General features: G+C 35.2%; 1 protein-coding gene across 3 annotated transcripts in view; it reads left to right on the top strand.

Moving 5' to 3' along the window:
- JAK2 (Janus kinase 2) overlaps positions 1 to 15,823 on the top strand; it is a 158,832-nt gene that overhangs the window by 109,947 nt on the left and 33,062 nt on the right. For all 3 annotated transcript variants that reach the window (XM_029201382.1, XM_029201383.1, XM_029201384.1), the window contains exons 6-9: positions 1,580 to 1,725; positions 11,748 to 12,069; positions 12,837 to 12,956; positions 14,846 to 15,003. In XM_029201382.1, the coding sequence (XP_029057215.1) occupies positions 1,580 to 1,725; positions 11,748 to 12,069; positions 12,837 to 12,956; positions 14,846 to 15,003 (746 nt within the window). The remainder of the gene's footprint in view (positions 1 to 1,579; positions 1,726 to 11,747; positions 12,070 to 12,836; positions 12,957 to 14,845; positions 15,004 to 15,823) is intronic.

Here is a 15,823-nt window from a genome sequence, read left to right as displayed (position 1 = left end):
GATCCTTTATTTCTCTTATTTAGTTTAAACCTTGGTTGGTATTTCAGCCAATATTATGGCTTTTACCTTTCTTATAAAGAAAATTGCTATTATTTTTAGAATATTGGTGCTTTTAACCTTCTACCCCTTTCTTTCTCCCCATTACATGTCCAGTCTGATTTTATCCATGTCCCTAAATCATCCAGATCAAAATCTTGGAACTTCTCTTTTCTTCATTCTTTATATGGAATTAGGAAGTTAGCAGTTTTTTCAGACTCTTTTACTGTCTTCTGTTCTCTACATCAGATCCCTACTATCTCATATCTGAACCGTTACTGCAGCCTCTTAAAGAGTCTCCTTGAATACTTTAGTTTCTTAAAGCACTTCTGTCATTGCTACTTCTACCAATGAAACAGGCTTGATGCTTTAAGAAAAGATTCTTTAGAAACTGCTGCTTTGGGGATTCCCTGGTGGCACAGTGGTTAAGAATCTGCCTGCCAATGCAGGGGACACGGGTTCAAGCCCTGGTCTGGGAAGATCCCACATGCCGTGGAGCAGCTAAGCCCATGCGCCACAACTACTGAGCCTGCGCTCTAGAGCCCACGAGCCACAACTACTGAAGCCCGCACGCCTAGAGCCCATGCTCCGCAGCAAGAGAAGCCACCGCAATGAGAAGCCTGTGCACTGCAACAAAGAGTAGCCCCCGCTTACCGCAACTAGAGAAAGCCCGCATGCAGCAACGAAGACCCAACACAGCCAAAAATAAATAAATAAATTTATTAAAAAAAAAAAAAGAAACAGATGCTTTTAAGAAAATGGTTCTGTGTTGCTTCTAGGATCAAGTCATTGAAGGGTATCTGCAGTGTGACCCCAACTTACTTTTCCAGGTTTTAATTCACTCTGTTCCCTTACAGTTGTGTGCCCCAACCAAACTACTTCACATCTCTGAACATGCCTTGTGCTTTCTTTTTGTGTCATTTCTTCTATTTCCTCATCCTCTTTTGTGCTCATCAAAAATGTCTTCATGTTCAAAGAATACATGAAATTTAAAATTTTCTGTGAAACCTTCCCTAATTACCCCTACTGGATATAATCTCAATTTCTTTTATGTTCCTAAAGTATCTGTTGTGTGGTACTTACTATACAGTGTCTGCCATTATAATTTTTTGTTTACTTGTTTCACGTCCCTCCTACATTTTAGTCTCCTTGGAGGCTGTGGCCACATGTTACTAAGGCCAAAACAGTCCTTAGTAGAATGCTTTGAGCATATTTGGAACTCAGTACATATTTAATTAATATCTATTTTAATTTAGGTAATTTTGTTGTAGAAGTTATAATTGAAAATATAAGCAGTGAATAGATTGATGTCATATATATATTCTATAATTGGGAACCCAATTTAAATCAGTTTCAATTTGCAAAAGAACTTATACTAAAATTTTATGGCAAAATGTTTCAAAATCAAGGGAGGAGTTTTTGTTCTTTTTAAATGCATATATTCTGGAAATTACGTTATAGGTTAAAATACAACAGTAGATTAAAATGTGTTAGTGAAACTAATGAGATATTTTCTTCTAAATTTCTTTTCTTTTTACTTTAGTGGAGGCATGATTTTTTGCATGGATGGATAAAAGTACCTGTTACTCATGAAACACAGGAAGAATGTCTTGGGATGGCGGTGTTAGATATGATGAGAATAGCCAAAGAAAAGGATCAGACCCCCCTGGACATCTATAGCTCTGTCAGGTAATTTCCTTATGTAAATCCATATTCATAAATATGAACAGTTACAGTTTTTATATAAGTTATTTGTGTTTTTTGTGTTTGCCCATACTTTTTTTTGGTGTGGGTTGTTTTTGTTTTTATTGAAAGATTCTTTAAATTCTATAGTGCTTTACAATTTTCAGAAGTTCCAAACACATGATTTCATATAATCCCATAATCATTTTTTTCCCTCTACCCCTATAGTATCCCCTCCTCCTTTCCCTCTCCCAACTGGTAACCACTAGTTTGTTCTCCGTATCTGTGAGGCTGCTTCTTTTTTGTTTCATTCACTAGTTTGTTGTATTTTTTAGATTCCACATATAAGTGAAACCATACCGTATTTGTCTTTCTCTATCTGACTTATTTCACTTAGCATAATGCTCTGCAAGTCCATCCGTGTTGCTGCAAATGGCAAAATTTCATTCTTCTTCATGGCTGAGTAGTCTTCCATTGTGTGTATGTATGTATGTATGTATATACCACATCTTCTTTATTCATTGACCTGTTAATGGACACTTACATTGCTTCCATACCTTGGCAATTGTAAATAATGCTGCTGTGAACATTGGGGTGCATGTATCTTTTTGAATTAGTGCTTTTGTTTCTTTTGGCTGTATACCCAGGAGTAGAATTGCTAGGTCCTATGGTAGTTTTAATTGTAATTTTTTGAGAAGGCTCCATACTGTTTTCCACAGTGGCAGCACCAATTTACATTCCTCCCTCTCCAACATTTGTTATGCGTTTTTTTTTTTTTTTTGGATGATAGCCATTCTGATGGGTGTGAAGTGATATCTCATTGTGGCTTCGATTTGCATTTCCCTGGTGATTTGCAATACTGAGCATCTTTTCATGTGCCTGATGGCCATCTGCATTTCCTCTTTGGAAATATGTTTATTCAGTTCTTTTGCCCATTTTTTAATTGGGTTGTTTATTTTTTGATGTTGAGTTGTGTGAGCTGTATATATATGTTGGATGTTAATCTTTCATCAGTCATATCATTTGCAAATATCTTGTCCCATTCAGTAGGTTGTCTTTTCATTTTGTTGATGGTTTCCTGTGCTGTGCAAAAGCTTTTAAGCTTAATTAGGTCCCATTTGTTTATTTTTGCTTTTATTTCCTTTGCTTTAGGAGATGGATCCAAAAAAATATTGCTGCAATTTATGTCAGAGACTGTTCTGCCTACGTTTTCCTCTAGGAATTTTATAGTATACGGTCTTACATTTAGATCTTTAATCCATTTTAAGTTTATTTTTGTGTGTGGTGTTAGAGAATGTTCTAATTTCATTCTTTTACATCTAGCTGTCCAGTTTCCCCAGCACTGCTTAGAACTGTCTTTTCTCCATTGTATAGTTTTGCCTCCTTTGTCATAGATTAATTGACCATAAGTCTGTGGGTTTATTTTCGGGCTCTCTATTCTGTTCCATTGATCTCTGTGTGTCTGTTTTTGTACCAGAGCTATACTGTTTTGATGACTGTAGCTTTGTAGGATAGTCTGAAGTCAGGTAGAGTGATTCCTCCAGCTCTGTTTTTCTTTCTAAAGAATGTTTTGGGGGCTTCCCTGGTGGCGCAGTGGTTGAGAGCTCGCCTGCCAATGCAGGGGACACGGGTTCGTGCCCCGGTTCAGGAAGATCCCACATGCCGTGGAGTGTCTGGGCCCGTGAGCCATGGCCGCTGAGCCTGCGCGTCCGGAGCCTGTACTCCTCAATGGGAGAGGCCACAACAGTGAGAGGCCCATGTACCGCAAAAAAAAAAAAAAAAAATGTTTTGGGTATTTGGGGTCTTTTGCGTCTCCATACAAATTTTAAAATTATTTATTCTAGTTCTGTGAAAAATGCCATTGGTATTTTGATAGGGATTGCATTGAATCTGTAGATTGCCTTGGGTAGTATAGTCATTTTAACAGTATTAATTCTTCCAGTCCAAGAACCTGGTGTATCTTTTCATCTGTTTGTCATCTTCATTTTGTCTCATCAGTGTTTTATTGTTTTCTGAATACAAGTCTTTTACCTCCTTAGGTAACTTTACTCCTAGGTATTTTATTTTTTGATTTTATAATAATTTAGTATTGTATGAGTAACTTTTCTTCCTTATGTAACGCGTACTTTGTGAGATAAAAGAAATCATTATTTTTTCCTTTTTCTTTTTCCTGTTTTATTGAAATATAGTTGACATATAGCACTGTAACAATGTAAGGTATACAGCAAAATGACTTACATCATAATGAAATTATTGTCACATTAGATTTGGTTAACATCCATCATCTCATGTAGATGGAAAAAAAAGAGAAAGAAAATATATCTTTTCCTTCTGATGAGAACTCTTAGGATCTACCTTCTTAATAGCTTTCAAATAATACCATACAGCAATGCTAACTGTAGTACATTACATTCTGAGTACTTATTTATTGTATAATTAAAAGAAATTACTGAAAGAGTTGGAGTACTACAGAAAATATCATAGTGTTAACTGAACTTGGGTTTGGCTGCTTGCTGCTTGAAAGCCAATACTTGAGAGACGAGTGCTTGTAGGAATGGAAAGATTGCTTTATTCTGGAGGCCAGCAACCTGGGAAGAATGCAGATTCGTGTCCCACAACCACCTCCAAATATTCTGCTTGGCCGTGAAAGTTTTTAAAGGGAGAAAGGGGAAGTAATCTCAGTCTGGCATTGAGGCAGGAGTCACATTCTTCACCATCTCCCACTGCATGTGAGTTTGTCAACTCCTAGTGATCTTTCTTTAGATGCTATCTTTTTCACACAGTTTGCTCATGAGATTACTGAAGGGGAAGCTGGGGAAAAGAGCTTATCATCTCTTAATTACTTGTTCTTCATTTCTTCTTAAATCTAAGAAAAGTATCAACAGGTTAGGCGAGGCATTGGGTGATCAAAAGATTTGAAAGATGTGCTTGGGCCGGAGGCTAGTTAAAATATAGCTTTGCTAAAGTGACAAGACAAAAGGGGTCCCCTGCAGAGAGCTGCTTCCTGCAAAGGGTTGCTTCCTGCAAAGAGCTGCTTACAAATCCCCAGTCAGACATCATTCCATTTCTATGGGATTATGGGTGAAGGTCTGTCTTCTGTAACTTCTTCATGCTGACATAGGGTGTGCTGTATTCTTAGAGTAGAAGATGTCAACATGGGTCCGTAGCATCTCTTTGCTGGCAATTTTAGTTGCCCACTTACATATATGGGTTGAACAAGCTACAATTATTTTGAAGCCCACAAAGATACAGATTATTAAGAGCAATAGTGTTATTCCCATTCTCTTGAGGCTGGTTCTTGGAATTGTGCTAGCCGTAGATTCAGTACTTCTCAAGATGGAGCAGCTTATGTCATGGTCACAGTCTGGTCATCATGCAGTTAGCTCTTCCCCTCTGGTGGCAGTTATAGTATCTGTACAACTCAGGAATGTACATCAGACACTGAAAGGTTCTGTGACTCTATTGTCCTAATTATTAATTTCTTGGGCCTGCTCTTTGTGACTGAGGGAGTCCTGGGAGACTTAAGCTTTTTTATATACAAGAGGAGCCTTTGTACTTGGGTGGGAGCCCACAAGGTTCTGCTTGGTTTTAATAGGTGTTCAACACCTACTTATTATTTAGTTCATTCATTCTGAAAAGACTAGGTAAATTCAAAGGAATGAAAAAAACACCTGGAGACATAATTTCTGGTAAGCACAAATTGTATAAATAATTGAGTCAGTATTTCTCCTTATTTTACTTGAATTAGTATCACCTGAGGTGCCTGTTAAAACAGAAGATTCTTGGGCTCTAACCCAAGAAGTTGGAGTTAGTAAATCTGAGGTGATGCGTACAAATATGAATTTTTACAAGTGTTGTAGGAGATTTTTTAAAATTTCAGCTTTATTGAGGTGTATTTGACATATAAAATTGTAAGGTATTTAAAGTGTACATCATGGTATATATACATATGCATTGTAAAACGATTCCCTCTATCTAGTTTATTAACACATCCATCACCTCACATATTTTTCTTTTTTTTTTCTTTTTGGTGAGAACATTTAAGTTCTACTCTCTTAGCAAATTTCAGTAGTAGACTACGGTATTATCAGTTATAGTCACCATGTTTTACATTAGCTCCTCAGACTTTATTCATCTTATAACAGATCCAGCAGATTCTTATACAAGTGATCCACATTCTCCAAATTATTCTTCTGCAAATTGAATTCTGACAGTCAAGCCTATATGATTTTTTGAAACACTACTCCTACAGCCCAGCTTTAATGGCTATAAAACTTCCACTCTTTTTAAAGGTATATATGACTATTATAAGAATGCTTTGATTGTTTTTTTGAAGTTTGAAGACTAAACATTTGTTTTACATATTATATGCTTACCTGATTAGAAGTTTGAGGACGTCATGATCTGGTTAAAATTCCTTTTATTCCTAGAAATCCTTTTCTCAATAACTGGCTTCAGTCCCTCCTTTGCTGAGTGCCCTCAAAACAGTTAAATACCCAATTTACAGGTTATCAGTTTCTGTGTTTCCCTCTTTGGTTTTAGGTATTCTTGTTTTATTTTCAGATGTCTGGTAGTCCTTAACCTAAGGGTGCAGGCCATAGGGTATGATTTCAGGAACTCACTGAGGTGTCTTGAAGATTCCAACATCTAAAGGAAAAACGAAAACATTTCTGTTTTCCACTAATGCCTTGATCTTTATTAAAATACAGACAAACACCTCTTAGGATAGTAACTTATTCATTCGTTCATTCATTCATTCATTTAACAACTTTTTATTGAATACCTGCTACAGCAAGACCATAGTAGAATGGAGTGAGGGAAGGAGTATCTTAGATGTCGTTAATAGAAACTGAAGGGGCTTTGCTGGTGGTGCAGTGGTTGAGAATCCGCCTGCCAATGCAGGGGACACGGGTTCGTGCCCCAGTCCGGGAAGATCCCACAAGCTGCAGAGCGGCTGGGCCCGTGAGCCATGGCCGCCGGGCCTGCGCGTCTGGAGCCTGTGCTCCGCAATGGGAGAAGCCACAACAGTGAGAGGCCCACGTACCGCAAAAAAATAAATAAATAAATAGAAACTGAAGGAATTGAAAGGAACACAGTTGAAGAACAGAGAAGCTTTGAGCCACTGAAAATGAGTTTTTAAATATGAAGCCATCTTCTAGGCTTAAGCTATGATAGAACACTTATGCTTTGGAGACCATAATATTGTCCAAAGTCTAGTGTCCTAAAACAAGTGAATATTTAAAAATTGTATTTCTCTGATTATCTTTACCAGGATATAAATGCATCTGCAAAATTCTGCATCATTTTTCCTTTATTTTACTTTTAAAACTGTGAAGATATTCATTATATTGATAAGATTTCATGATATTTTAAAACAGTTTTATTCAGGTATAATTTACATATCCTAAAGTTCACTCATTTTAATTGTACAGTTCAATATTTTTTATTGAGTTGTAAAGGTTCTTTATATATTATGAATACAGGTCTCCAGATATAGGTTCTCCTATTTATGATTTGCAAATATTTTTCCCAACCTGTGGATTCTTTTCAGTTTCTTGAAAGTATTATTTGCAGCACAAGAGTTTAAATTTTGAAGTAATCTAATTTATCTGTATTTTCCTTTGTCTTTGGTACTATGATATTTTAATATTAGATAAATAATTTATGCCTCTACTGAAGGAAAAACATGCCTGATTTGCTTGACTTCTTAATGTAATTTAACTCACTGATGTTTTCCGAATTTTCACTTCCAGCTCATTTCTGAGAAATAATCAAGGAACTATACTAATTTTTAAAATTTTCAGGAATAATGGAAGAACAGATGAATGATTAGTTCTTGGCAGAATGAAATAAGCTTCTTTGTTCCTAGAAATATCCAGTAGAGTATGGATCTCTGACTAGTATAACTAAAAACATATTCTTTCCCAGACTTAAAAAAAAATACGTGTAAGATAACATCTCTTTGTGTCTGTGCCTGTGTGTTAGGTGCATCTGTGTCTGTGAGCACATGCCTCTGTGTGTACATATGTACCTGTATATATCAATATGTCTTTGTACATCTCTTTGTGCATGTGTATGCATAAGATACTTACTCTTTTGTATGCCAGTTCCTAATTGGACATTGTGGCTTAGGTATTGGAGTGCAGAAAATAAAGGAAACAAATAAGATTTTTCTGTTTTCATTCTCCATCTGCTCTTTAAAATCCTAGGTTTGCTAAAGGGTGGGAAGAAGAGAGCTGGAAAATGGAAAGAGTTTAAAGGAGACCCTGCTGAATTTGCAAACACTAGGCCAGGGCCAAGGCCACTTACATAGCAACTGAGGTATATTATATACCTCATATCACTAGACTCCCTTTCTAGACAACTAAGCAAATATTAGAGTTTCCAGTGGCCTACTCCAATTGTAATAATAAGATGCAGATTTCATTTTATGGTACAAAAATAGTATAATAAGGCAAGGCTTAATTTCAGAACTTTTAGAGCCTGAATTTTAGGCTACTTTAAAAATTCAATATAAGAAAAACATAAGGAAAAATGTTTTTATGCTTCAAAAGTTAACAACTATGTCTCTTGAAAAATTTTAGTGTTTCTAACAAGTCTGGTTCGGATAGCATGACATCAAAGTGGATTCACTATATTTAAGAAATCATACATTACTGTGGTGTTAGCAAAGGATGTATGTCTGGTCCTTTATTCCAGGGATCAAAGTGGAAAGACTTGTAGTTTGTTATCTTAAACTCTTCTTTTTATGTCCAGATAAGCTTTCAAAGCCTTGTTAAATCAAGTAGCCATTGGTGTTTATGTAAATTGTAATCCAAATTTATTAAGGCTCTTGGTATAACTAAAGTTTTTGACAGAAGTAGATAAAGTAGGAATCATTTGTATTCTGATTGTATTTTTAAACCTTTTCAGTTTTTTTTCCCTACACTTACTGAGGCTCTCCTATATCCTATCAAGACTTTCATTAAATTTTACATATCTGTTTATCTACAAATATATAATTGCCATGAAAAGGAAAGGAGTGTAACTTTTGATATCTGAAAAATGAGTAGAATTTAGTGGGTAGAGAGAGGTAAGTGATGGAGGTGGAGAGTAGAGGCTCATGGAAGAGGCCTTGTAGCAGAAGGGACCATAGGAAGAATGAAGAGAGTCAGTATGGCTAGAGCTCAAAGAGTTAGTAGGTGATGAGGCAGGGACTAGACTATGTAGAACCTTAGCAACATGTTGATAAGGGTAAGAACACTAAGAAACTAAGAGTATTAAGCAAGGGTAAAAAGATTAGATTTGTGTTTTTAAAAGATCCCCATGACTACACACCAGTGTAGAAAACAAATCAGAGGGTTGGAAGAGAAAATGGAAATGTGGGTCAACCAGAGAGTAAGGCCATTGCAGTAGTTCCTCCAGGAGATGCAGTTGATTGGGTTAATAATGAGAAAAATGGGCAAATTAGAGAAATATTTAGAAGGTAAAATCAAAGGAAAATGGTGATGGATTGAATAGTGGGGGTTGATAGAGAGGTGGTATGAGGGTGATTCCTGAGTTTCTAGGGCTTGTGGAAATAGGGGAACTGTAGTGCTGTGTACTCGGATAGGGAATGCTGTAAGAGGATCTTTCAGGGGAGGACGTTAGGGGGACTCATGAGTTTGGTTTGACACATTGTTTGAGGCACTTTTGAGACATCCATATTATAAGGGTAAATTGACTTGACTGTGGAAGATATGGGTCTGGAGCTTAGAGATCTGGGCTACAGCTAGAGATATCACAGTCATTTGCATATAGAGTATCTAGTGCGAAAGAAAGTGTAGATAAGAAGAGAAGAGGGCCCATAATTAAGTCTGGAGGAACTCCAACAATTATCACCAGCTAAAGGGGATTGAACCTGTAAAGAAGATTGACGAGTAGCCAAAGAGATGGGAAGAAAATCAGGAAAGCTAAGGGGAGACAGTTTCAAGGAGAGCATGATCAACAGTGTTGGATGCTGCTGAAAAATGACAAGTAAAATGAACAAGGAATTTGGTTTTAGCAACATGGAAGTTTTTCTTGATTTTAACAAGAGAAGTTTCTACGGAATGATGGAACAGAAGCCAGATTGGGGTGAGTTAAGGAGTAAATGGAAGGAAGGAAAATAGAAATGGCTATATAAACTTTAAAAAGAAGCCAGATAGGCTGTAGCTGGAGGAAGATGAGGGATAAGGAAATTTTACATTTAAGATAGGAAGAACATTAGTATTTTTAAAACTTGTGGATAGAAGAGAAATAATATATAGGGTAAAATTCCCCAGAGGGTGGATATATATTAGAGGAAAAGAGGGGGTATAGGTAAGTACATGTCAAAGGAATGGCTTTAACAGATTTATACCTTATTTATTGTAACAGGTGGGAAGGAGGAGAGAATGAGTGCAGATGTATGAAAGTTTGCTAGCAAGATACTGAGAGAGCTCTGCTTAGAGAAGCTTTTTTTACTTTTTCCCCCTAAGAAAGAGGTGAAGTCATTTGCCGAAAGTGAAGAGAAATGTAGCTGAGGTTTAAGGCAAAAGAAAGGTAGGAGGTTTGAGGATTTTGGAGAGGGTTTGACATAGTTGTGGGACTTGGGAAAATTAATTAAACAGAGAAATGTCATAAAAGTGAAGGCAGTGATAAAAGCCTATTTGAAATTGGTGATTACGAATTTATGATGCAACCTATCTACCTTGTCAAATGACTTTCTCCAGCAGCTTTGGCTACTTGAGTACAAAACTGAGAGTTCCTTAAGGGGATTAGGGTAGAGAGGGAAAGGGAGTAAATAAGCAGTGGTATGCAGGTAAATGTTTAACAACCAGTTCTTAAAAAAAAAAAAAAGTCTGATTTGTTTGTAATTTTTGCTGATATCCATGGTTTAAAAACCCTCTCTGTGGCCAGTTTCAGAGTATCAACCTGACATCACTGAATGCGGAATTGAAAAGAGATGAGGAATAGCAAACCTTTTCCACCACTCGGATGTGATAGACATTTATAACCTCAAAAGCATAGATAGTAGCAAAATGTAAAATAAAATTAAAAATGTAAAATAATTAGGAAGTGATGCCTTTTGAGTAATCGTTACCTATATTTTAAATATACTTAATTTGTAAGTTTAAAGTTAAATTTTAATGATCACTGTTTAATAATCAGTGCTATTTAACAAATAATCCTTAAAATGTAACAATAATCTCTAAACATTAGCCAGCTCCATCACTCAGGTACGGTAGAATGTGGTAAGTGATATTATGGAATGGTGCACAGAATGCTGTCATACAAAAGGAGTAGCATCTAACGTGGTTATAGAGGTCCAGAAAGGTTTCCTGGATTTGATGATGCTTGAGCTGAGACTTGTAGAATGAGTAAGAGCTAACCAGATAAGAGATGGGTGATGGGAAGAAGGATTAGCATATGTGAAGGCATGGAAATTTAGTATAGTTGTACCTTCAGAAATAAAATGTTTTTCATTTGTGAGACATTGGAGCAGGAGAGAAATAAGTTATCTACCTTCCTTAGGATATTTTACATAGAGATGGAAGTACAAAAGATTCAGAACATTTCCAAATGGAATGTTTTGATTGCAAAGGAATTATTAGGAGTTATTGAAGCTTGCCTGAGAAAAATAATGCATACAAAAGAAGTGTGTTTACCTAATGTATATCAGTAGCATCTAACAAAATGTAACAATTTCCAGAATTCAGATACATTTTAGAGTACAGCCATAAAATGGTATATAAGATAATCAGAGAAAATAAATTTTTAGACTCCAATGTTAACTAGACTATGTCTTCATTTCATTACGGAAGAAAATTAACATCTCTTGCTCTAAAAATTTATGGTGACTCAGAATTTGTAAATGCATTCACATCATCAAACAAAACCTTAAGTTTTTATACTATATGGATGGTGGCTGTGTCACTTTTTTCCATTTGACTGCTGTGCTGTTTACTTATTATGGAGAAAGTTGGTGACTTCTCTTTTAATTTTGTTTTCCAATTTGCTCTGCTCTTGTGTGTGCTCTTTACCCCTAGCTACAAGACATTTTTACCAAAATGTGTTCGAGCAAAGATCCAAGACTATCATATTTTGACAAGGAAGCGAATAAGGTACAGATTTCGCAGATTTATTGAGCAATTCAGCCATTGCAAAGCCACTGCCAGAAACTTGAAACTTAAGTATCTTATAAATCTGGAAACTCTTCAGTCTGCCTTCTACACAGAGCAATTTGAAGTAAAAGAACCTGGAAGAGGTCCTTCAGGTGAGGAGATTTTTGCAACCATTATAATAACTGGAAACGGTGGAATTCAGTGGTCAAGAGGGAAACATAAAGAAAGTGAGACACTGACAGAACAGGTAATCCTCAATGATATGTTCTCATTCTTTGTTAATTTAAGTAGAATGGCAGTAGAAGCAAAGTACTTTGAGTCATTTGAAACATGGTCTTGCACTTCTCTTCTCCCATTGATACAAATGGAAGTTTTTAATAACGTGATGCCAACAAGGTCATACCTTATTGTTCTTAAATGGCATTTTATTAATTTTTTATGACTAAATAATTAGTAATGGTGTTCTTGTAGTTTCACTCTTGAATTCTAAGAGTGATGTTTAAGGTCGTTTTGCTTCCTTTTTTCTTTTTACTATTATTGATAATATGAAGCACAATCATGAAATTTAATTAGTTCGAAAAGATTAATTTTCATTGATTTTATGATGTATACTTGTTAAATAATTTAGTTTTTGTTTGCATTACAAATTTTAAGTTTGTTCATATCTTTGTGGTTCTTAGGATGTTATCTGATATATATATATTTTTATCTTCATTCTTTGGTAAACTTTCAATTTTCTGGCAATGGTTTCTATTAATGTTGATTGGATTGAAGGGTACTATAGCACACTTTAGATTCCTGGCACCCTTTAATGCTCTCATTTTTAAGTGAAAGCAAGATACAGTGTAGTTTTAGGGTTACATTATTGGGGGAGAGAATCCCATTTAATGCTTATCTATTGGTATCAATATTTTTTAAAAAGAATTTGGAATGAAATCTCCTTCATAAGAGTCTTGTTTTAAAATGGCTCCATAAATTCTACCTGTTTTTAATATCAACTGCTCTTAATTACAGGATTTACAGTTATATTGTGATTTTCCTGATATTATTGATGTCAGTATTAAACAAGCAAACCAAGAAGGCTCAAATGAAAGCAGAATTGTAACTATTCATAAGCAAGATGGTAAAAGTCTCGTAAGTTTGCTTTATCATTAATAATGGTTATGTTTTACAGTTGTCAGAAATAAGTACTTCAGAATCTTAATACCAAAGTTACTTTCCAAAGTTATAATAGTTACAAAGTTCCAAAGTTGTAATACCAAAGTTACAAAGTTACCGTAGGGATGTTGATTATAGTTTTAAATAGAGCTGTAAACATAAACAATTTAGTAAGCTTTTTGATTACATCTAGCTTTTTGTATCACTACCAACACTATCTTCCCATAGAGTATCTTGTACATTAATGTATTTTTCAGTCATTTTCATAATTAGCAAAAGCACCAGTTACCTCCTGCCCTCTCCTCCCCTACCCCCAGCCTCAGTTGTGCTAGTTCCCTGTTGTAATGCTCATTCCTCACTACAGTCGACCCTCTGTATCTGTGGGTTCCATATCCAGAGATTCAACCAACCGCAGATTGAAAATATTCAGGAAAAAAAATTCCAGAAAGTTCCAAAAAGCAAAACTTGAATTTACTATGTGCAGGCAACTATTTACATAGCATTTACATTGTACTTACAACTATTCATATAGCATTTACATTATATTAGGTATTATAAGTAATCTAGAGATGATTTAAAGTATATGGGAGGATGTAAGTAGGTTTTATGCAGATAATATGTCATTTTATATAAGAGACTTAAGGATCCACGGATTTTGGTATCTGTGGAGGGAGAGATAGATACAGAGGGATGGAGGAACAACTGTATAATCTTTTTTACCAATAGAGATGTACGTAATTCTAGTCATACCACCTCTTTATGTAACAAAATGTAAACCAATCCCAAGTGATCCCTACGCAAACTGTGAGACATGTTTGACTCTAAAAGATTAACCCCTTCTCTTTTTTAAAATAGCTTCAGAGGGAATTCCCTGGCAGTCCATGGTTAGGACTCTGTGCTTCCACTGCCGGGGTCATGGGTTCAATACCTGGTTGGGGAACTAAGATCCCCCATGCTGCATGGCGTAGCCAAAAAAAAATAATAAAATAAAACAGAATAGCTTCAGACATCCCACGTACTTTAATTGAAAGGGAAGAAATGAATTCCTTTATACTCTGCTCTTAAATTGCTTATTTTTCTGGCTCTGTTTTCTTTCTAACTCAGATATTTCTTGTACTTGGGGCTTAAACGTCATATTAATGTTATTTGTTTATTTAACTTAAGTATCTATATGACTTACCTACCAGGCCATTTCAGGGTTTTATGACCAAAATTATAAAACTTGCAACTCACTTTCATCAGCATGCCTTCCTTTTCTTAGGTATTAATCCTTTGTTGTACAGGTTTGCAGTTTGCCAAGTCTTTTAACATTGTTTATGGTATCTTTTATAGTACCTATTTTTATGGCCTACTTGTGTTAGTTAGATACCTTTTATAGTTCAGATACCTCACACAGTTCTCTCCTTATTATAATTTTTGATATAAGTCCATACTCTGTGTTCTCATTGTGACTAAATATTGCTGAGCCAAGCATTATATCGTGATCACATGTCCATTCTTGTACATACAACTTTTTGTTTTTCTGGGAGTTGATCATACCTTCAACTTTTTTCAGTATTTCTAATTAATACAAACTTTTATATCAGATTAGATAGATTTATAATTAAGATGACTAGCACATTTGTCTAATGGGTGTATTGGAAAATACAATAAAATTATGGGTGTAGAGTGAACTATAACTAGAAAGGCATGATAAACTCATATTTGAGAGGGTCTTAAATATCAGACACAAGAATTTGTAATTCACTTTGGGTAATTGGGAACCTTAAAAGACATTTGAGCAATTTAGAAGAAAACTAATTTAGAAGAATTATCTAACAACATGGAGTGAAAATAATTTTCTTCTTTTTCTTTTCTCCTCTTAGGAAATTGAACTTAGGTCATTAAGAGAAGCTTTGTCTTTTGTGTCATTAATTGATGGATATTACAGGTTAACTGCAGATGCACATCATTATCTTTGTAAAGAAGTAGCACCTCCAATGGTGCTTGAAAATATACAAAGCAACTGTCATGGCCCAATTTCGTGAGTAATACAGACTTTAAAAGTAAAATTTTTTTAAAGTAAATGAGGTATTTACATAGAAGAGTTTACACAACAGAATGATATACCTAGGTTTAGGAAGTTTAGGAAAGAAATATTATCTTAATCTGACGGAAATTGTTTTTCTTTTAATGAAAGCCTATTTCCAATCAGACTACATAATAATTAGAATTATTTAGAATATAACTTACCATCTGTATCCCAATCTATAATACTAACTTGCTGTATAAGTTTGATATTTAGTTCCCTAGGTGTGTTTAATTAATTCTTCAGTGTTAATTTTTTTTAAAACCTTCCAATTTATGTTTCATTAATTTGGAAATACTGCAGAGGAGCCACAGTGCAAAATTTGATAATCATCATTATTTTTGGATAATCCATCTCCTTCTACTGAAAGCTTTGAACACAAAATGTATATGATGTCCATATTTCTAGACTAGCTCTGTGCAGTATGTTCCACGTTGATGAAAATGAAAATGTTCTATATCTGTGCTGTTTAATAATTGCTGCTAGCCACATGTGGCTATTTAGTATTTAAAATGTGGCTAGTGCAACTAAGGAACTGAATTTTTAATTTAATTTAATTTTAATAACTTTACATTTACAGTTGACCCTTAAACAACACAAGGTGTTAATCCACATATAATTTATAGTCCATCCTCTGTATCAGTGGTTCCTCTGCATCCTTGGATTCAAACAACCACAGACTGTGCAGTACTGTAGTATTTACTATTGAAAAATATCTGCGAATAAGTGGACCCTCGCAGTTCAAACCCACGTTGTTCAAGGGTCAACTGTAAAT

The sequence above is a fragment of the Monodon monoceros genome, unplaced genomic scaffold (assembly GCF_005190385.1).
Source record: "Monodon monoceros isolate NGI ecotype Baffin Bay Population unplaced genomic scaffold, NGI_Narwhal_1 Super_Scaffold_5, whole genome shotgun sequence".
Lineage (NCBI taxonomy): Eukaryota > Metazoa > Chordata > Mammalia > Artiodactyla > Monodontidae > Monodon > Monodon monoceros.
This window is presented reverse-complemented; position numbering and strand designations above follow the sequence as displayed.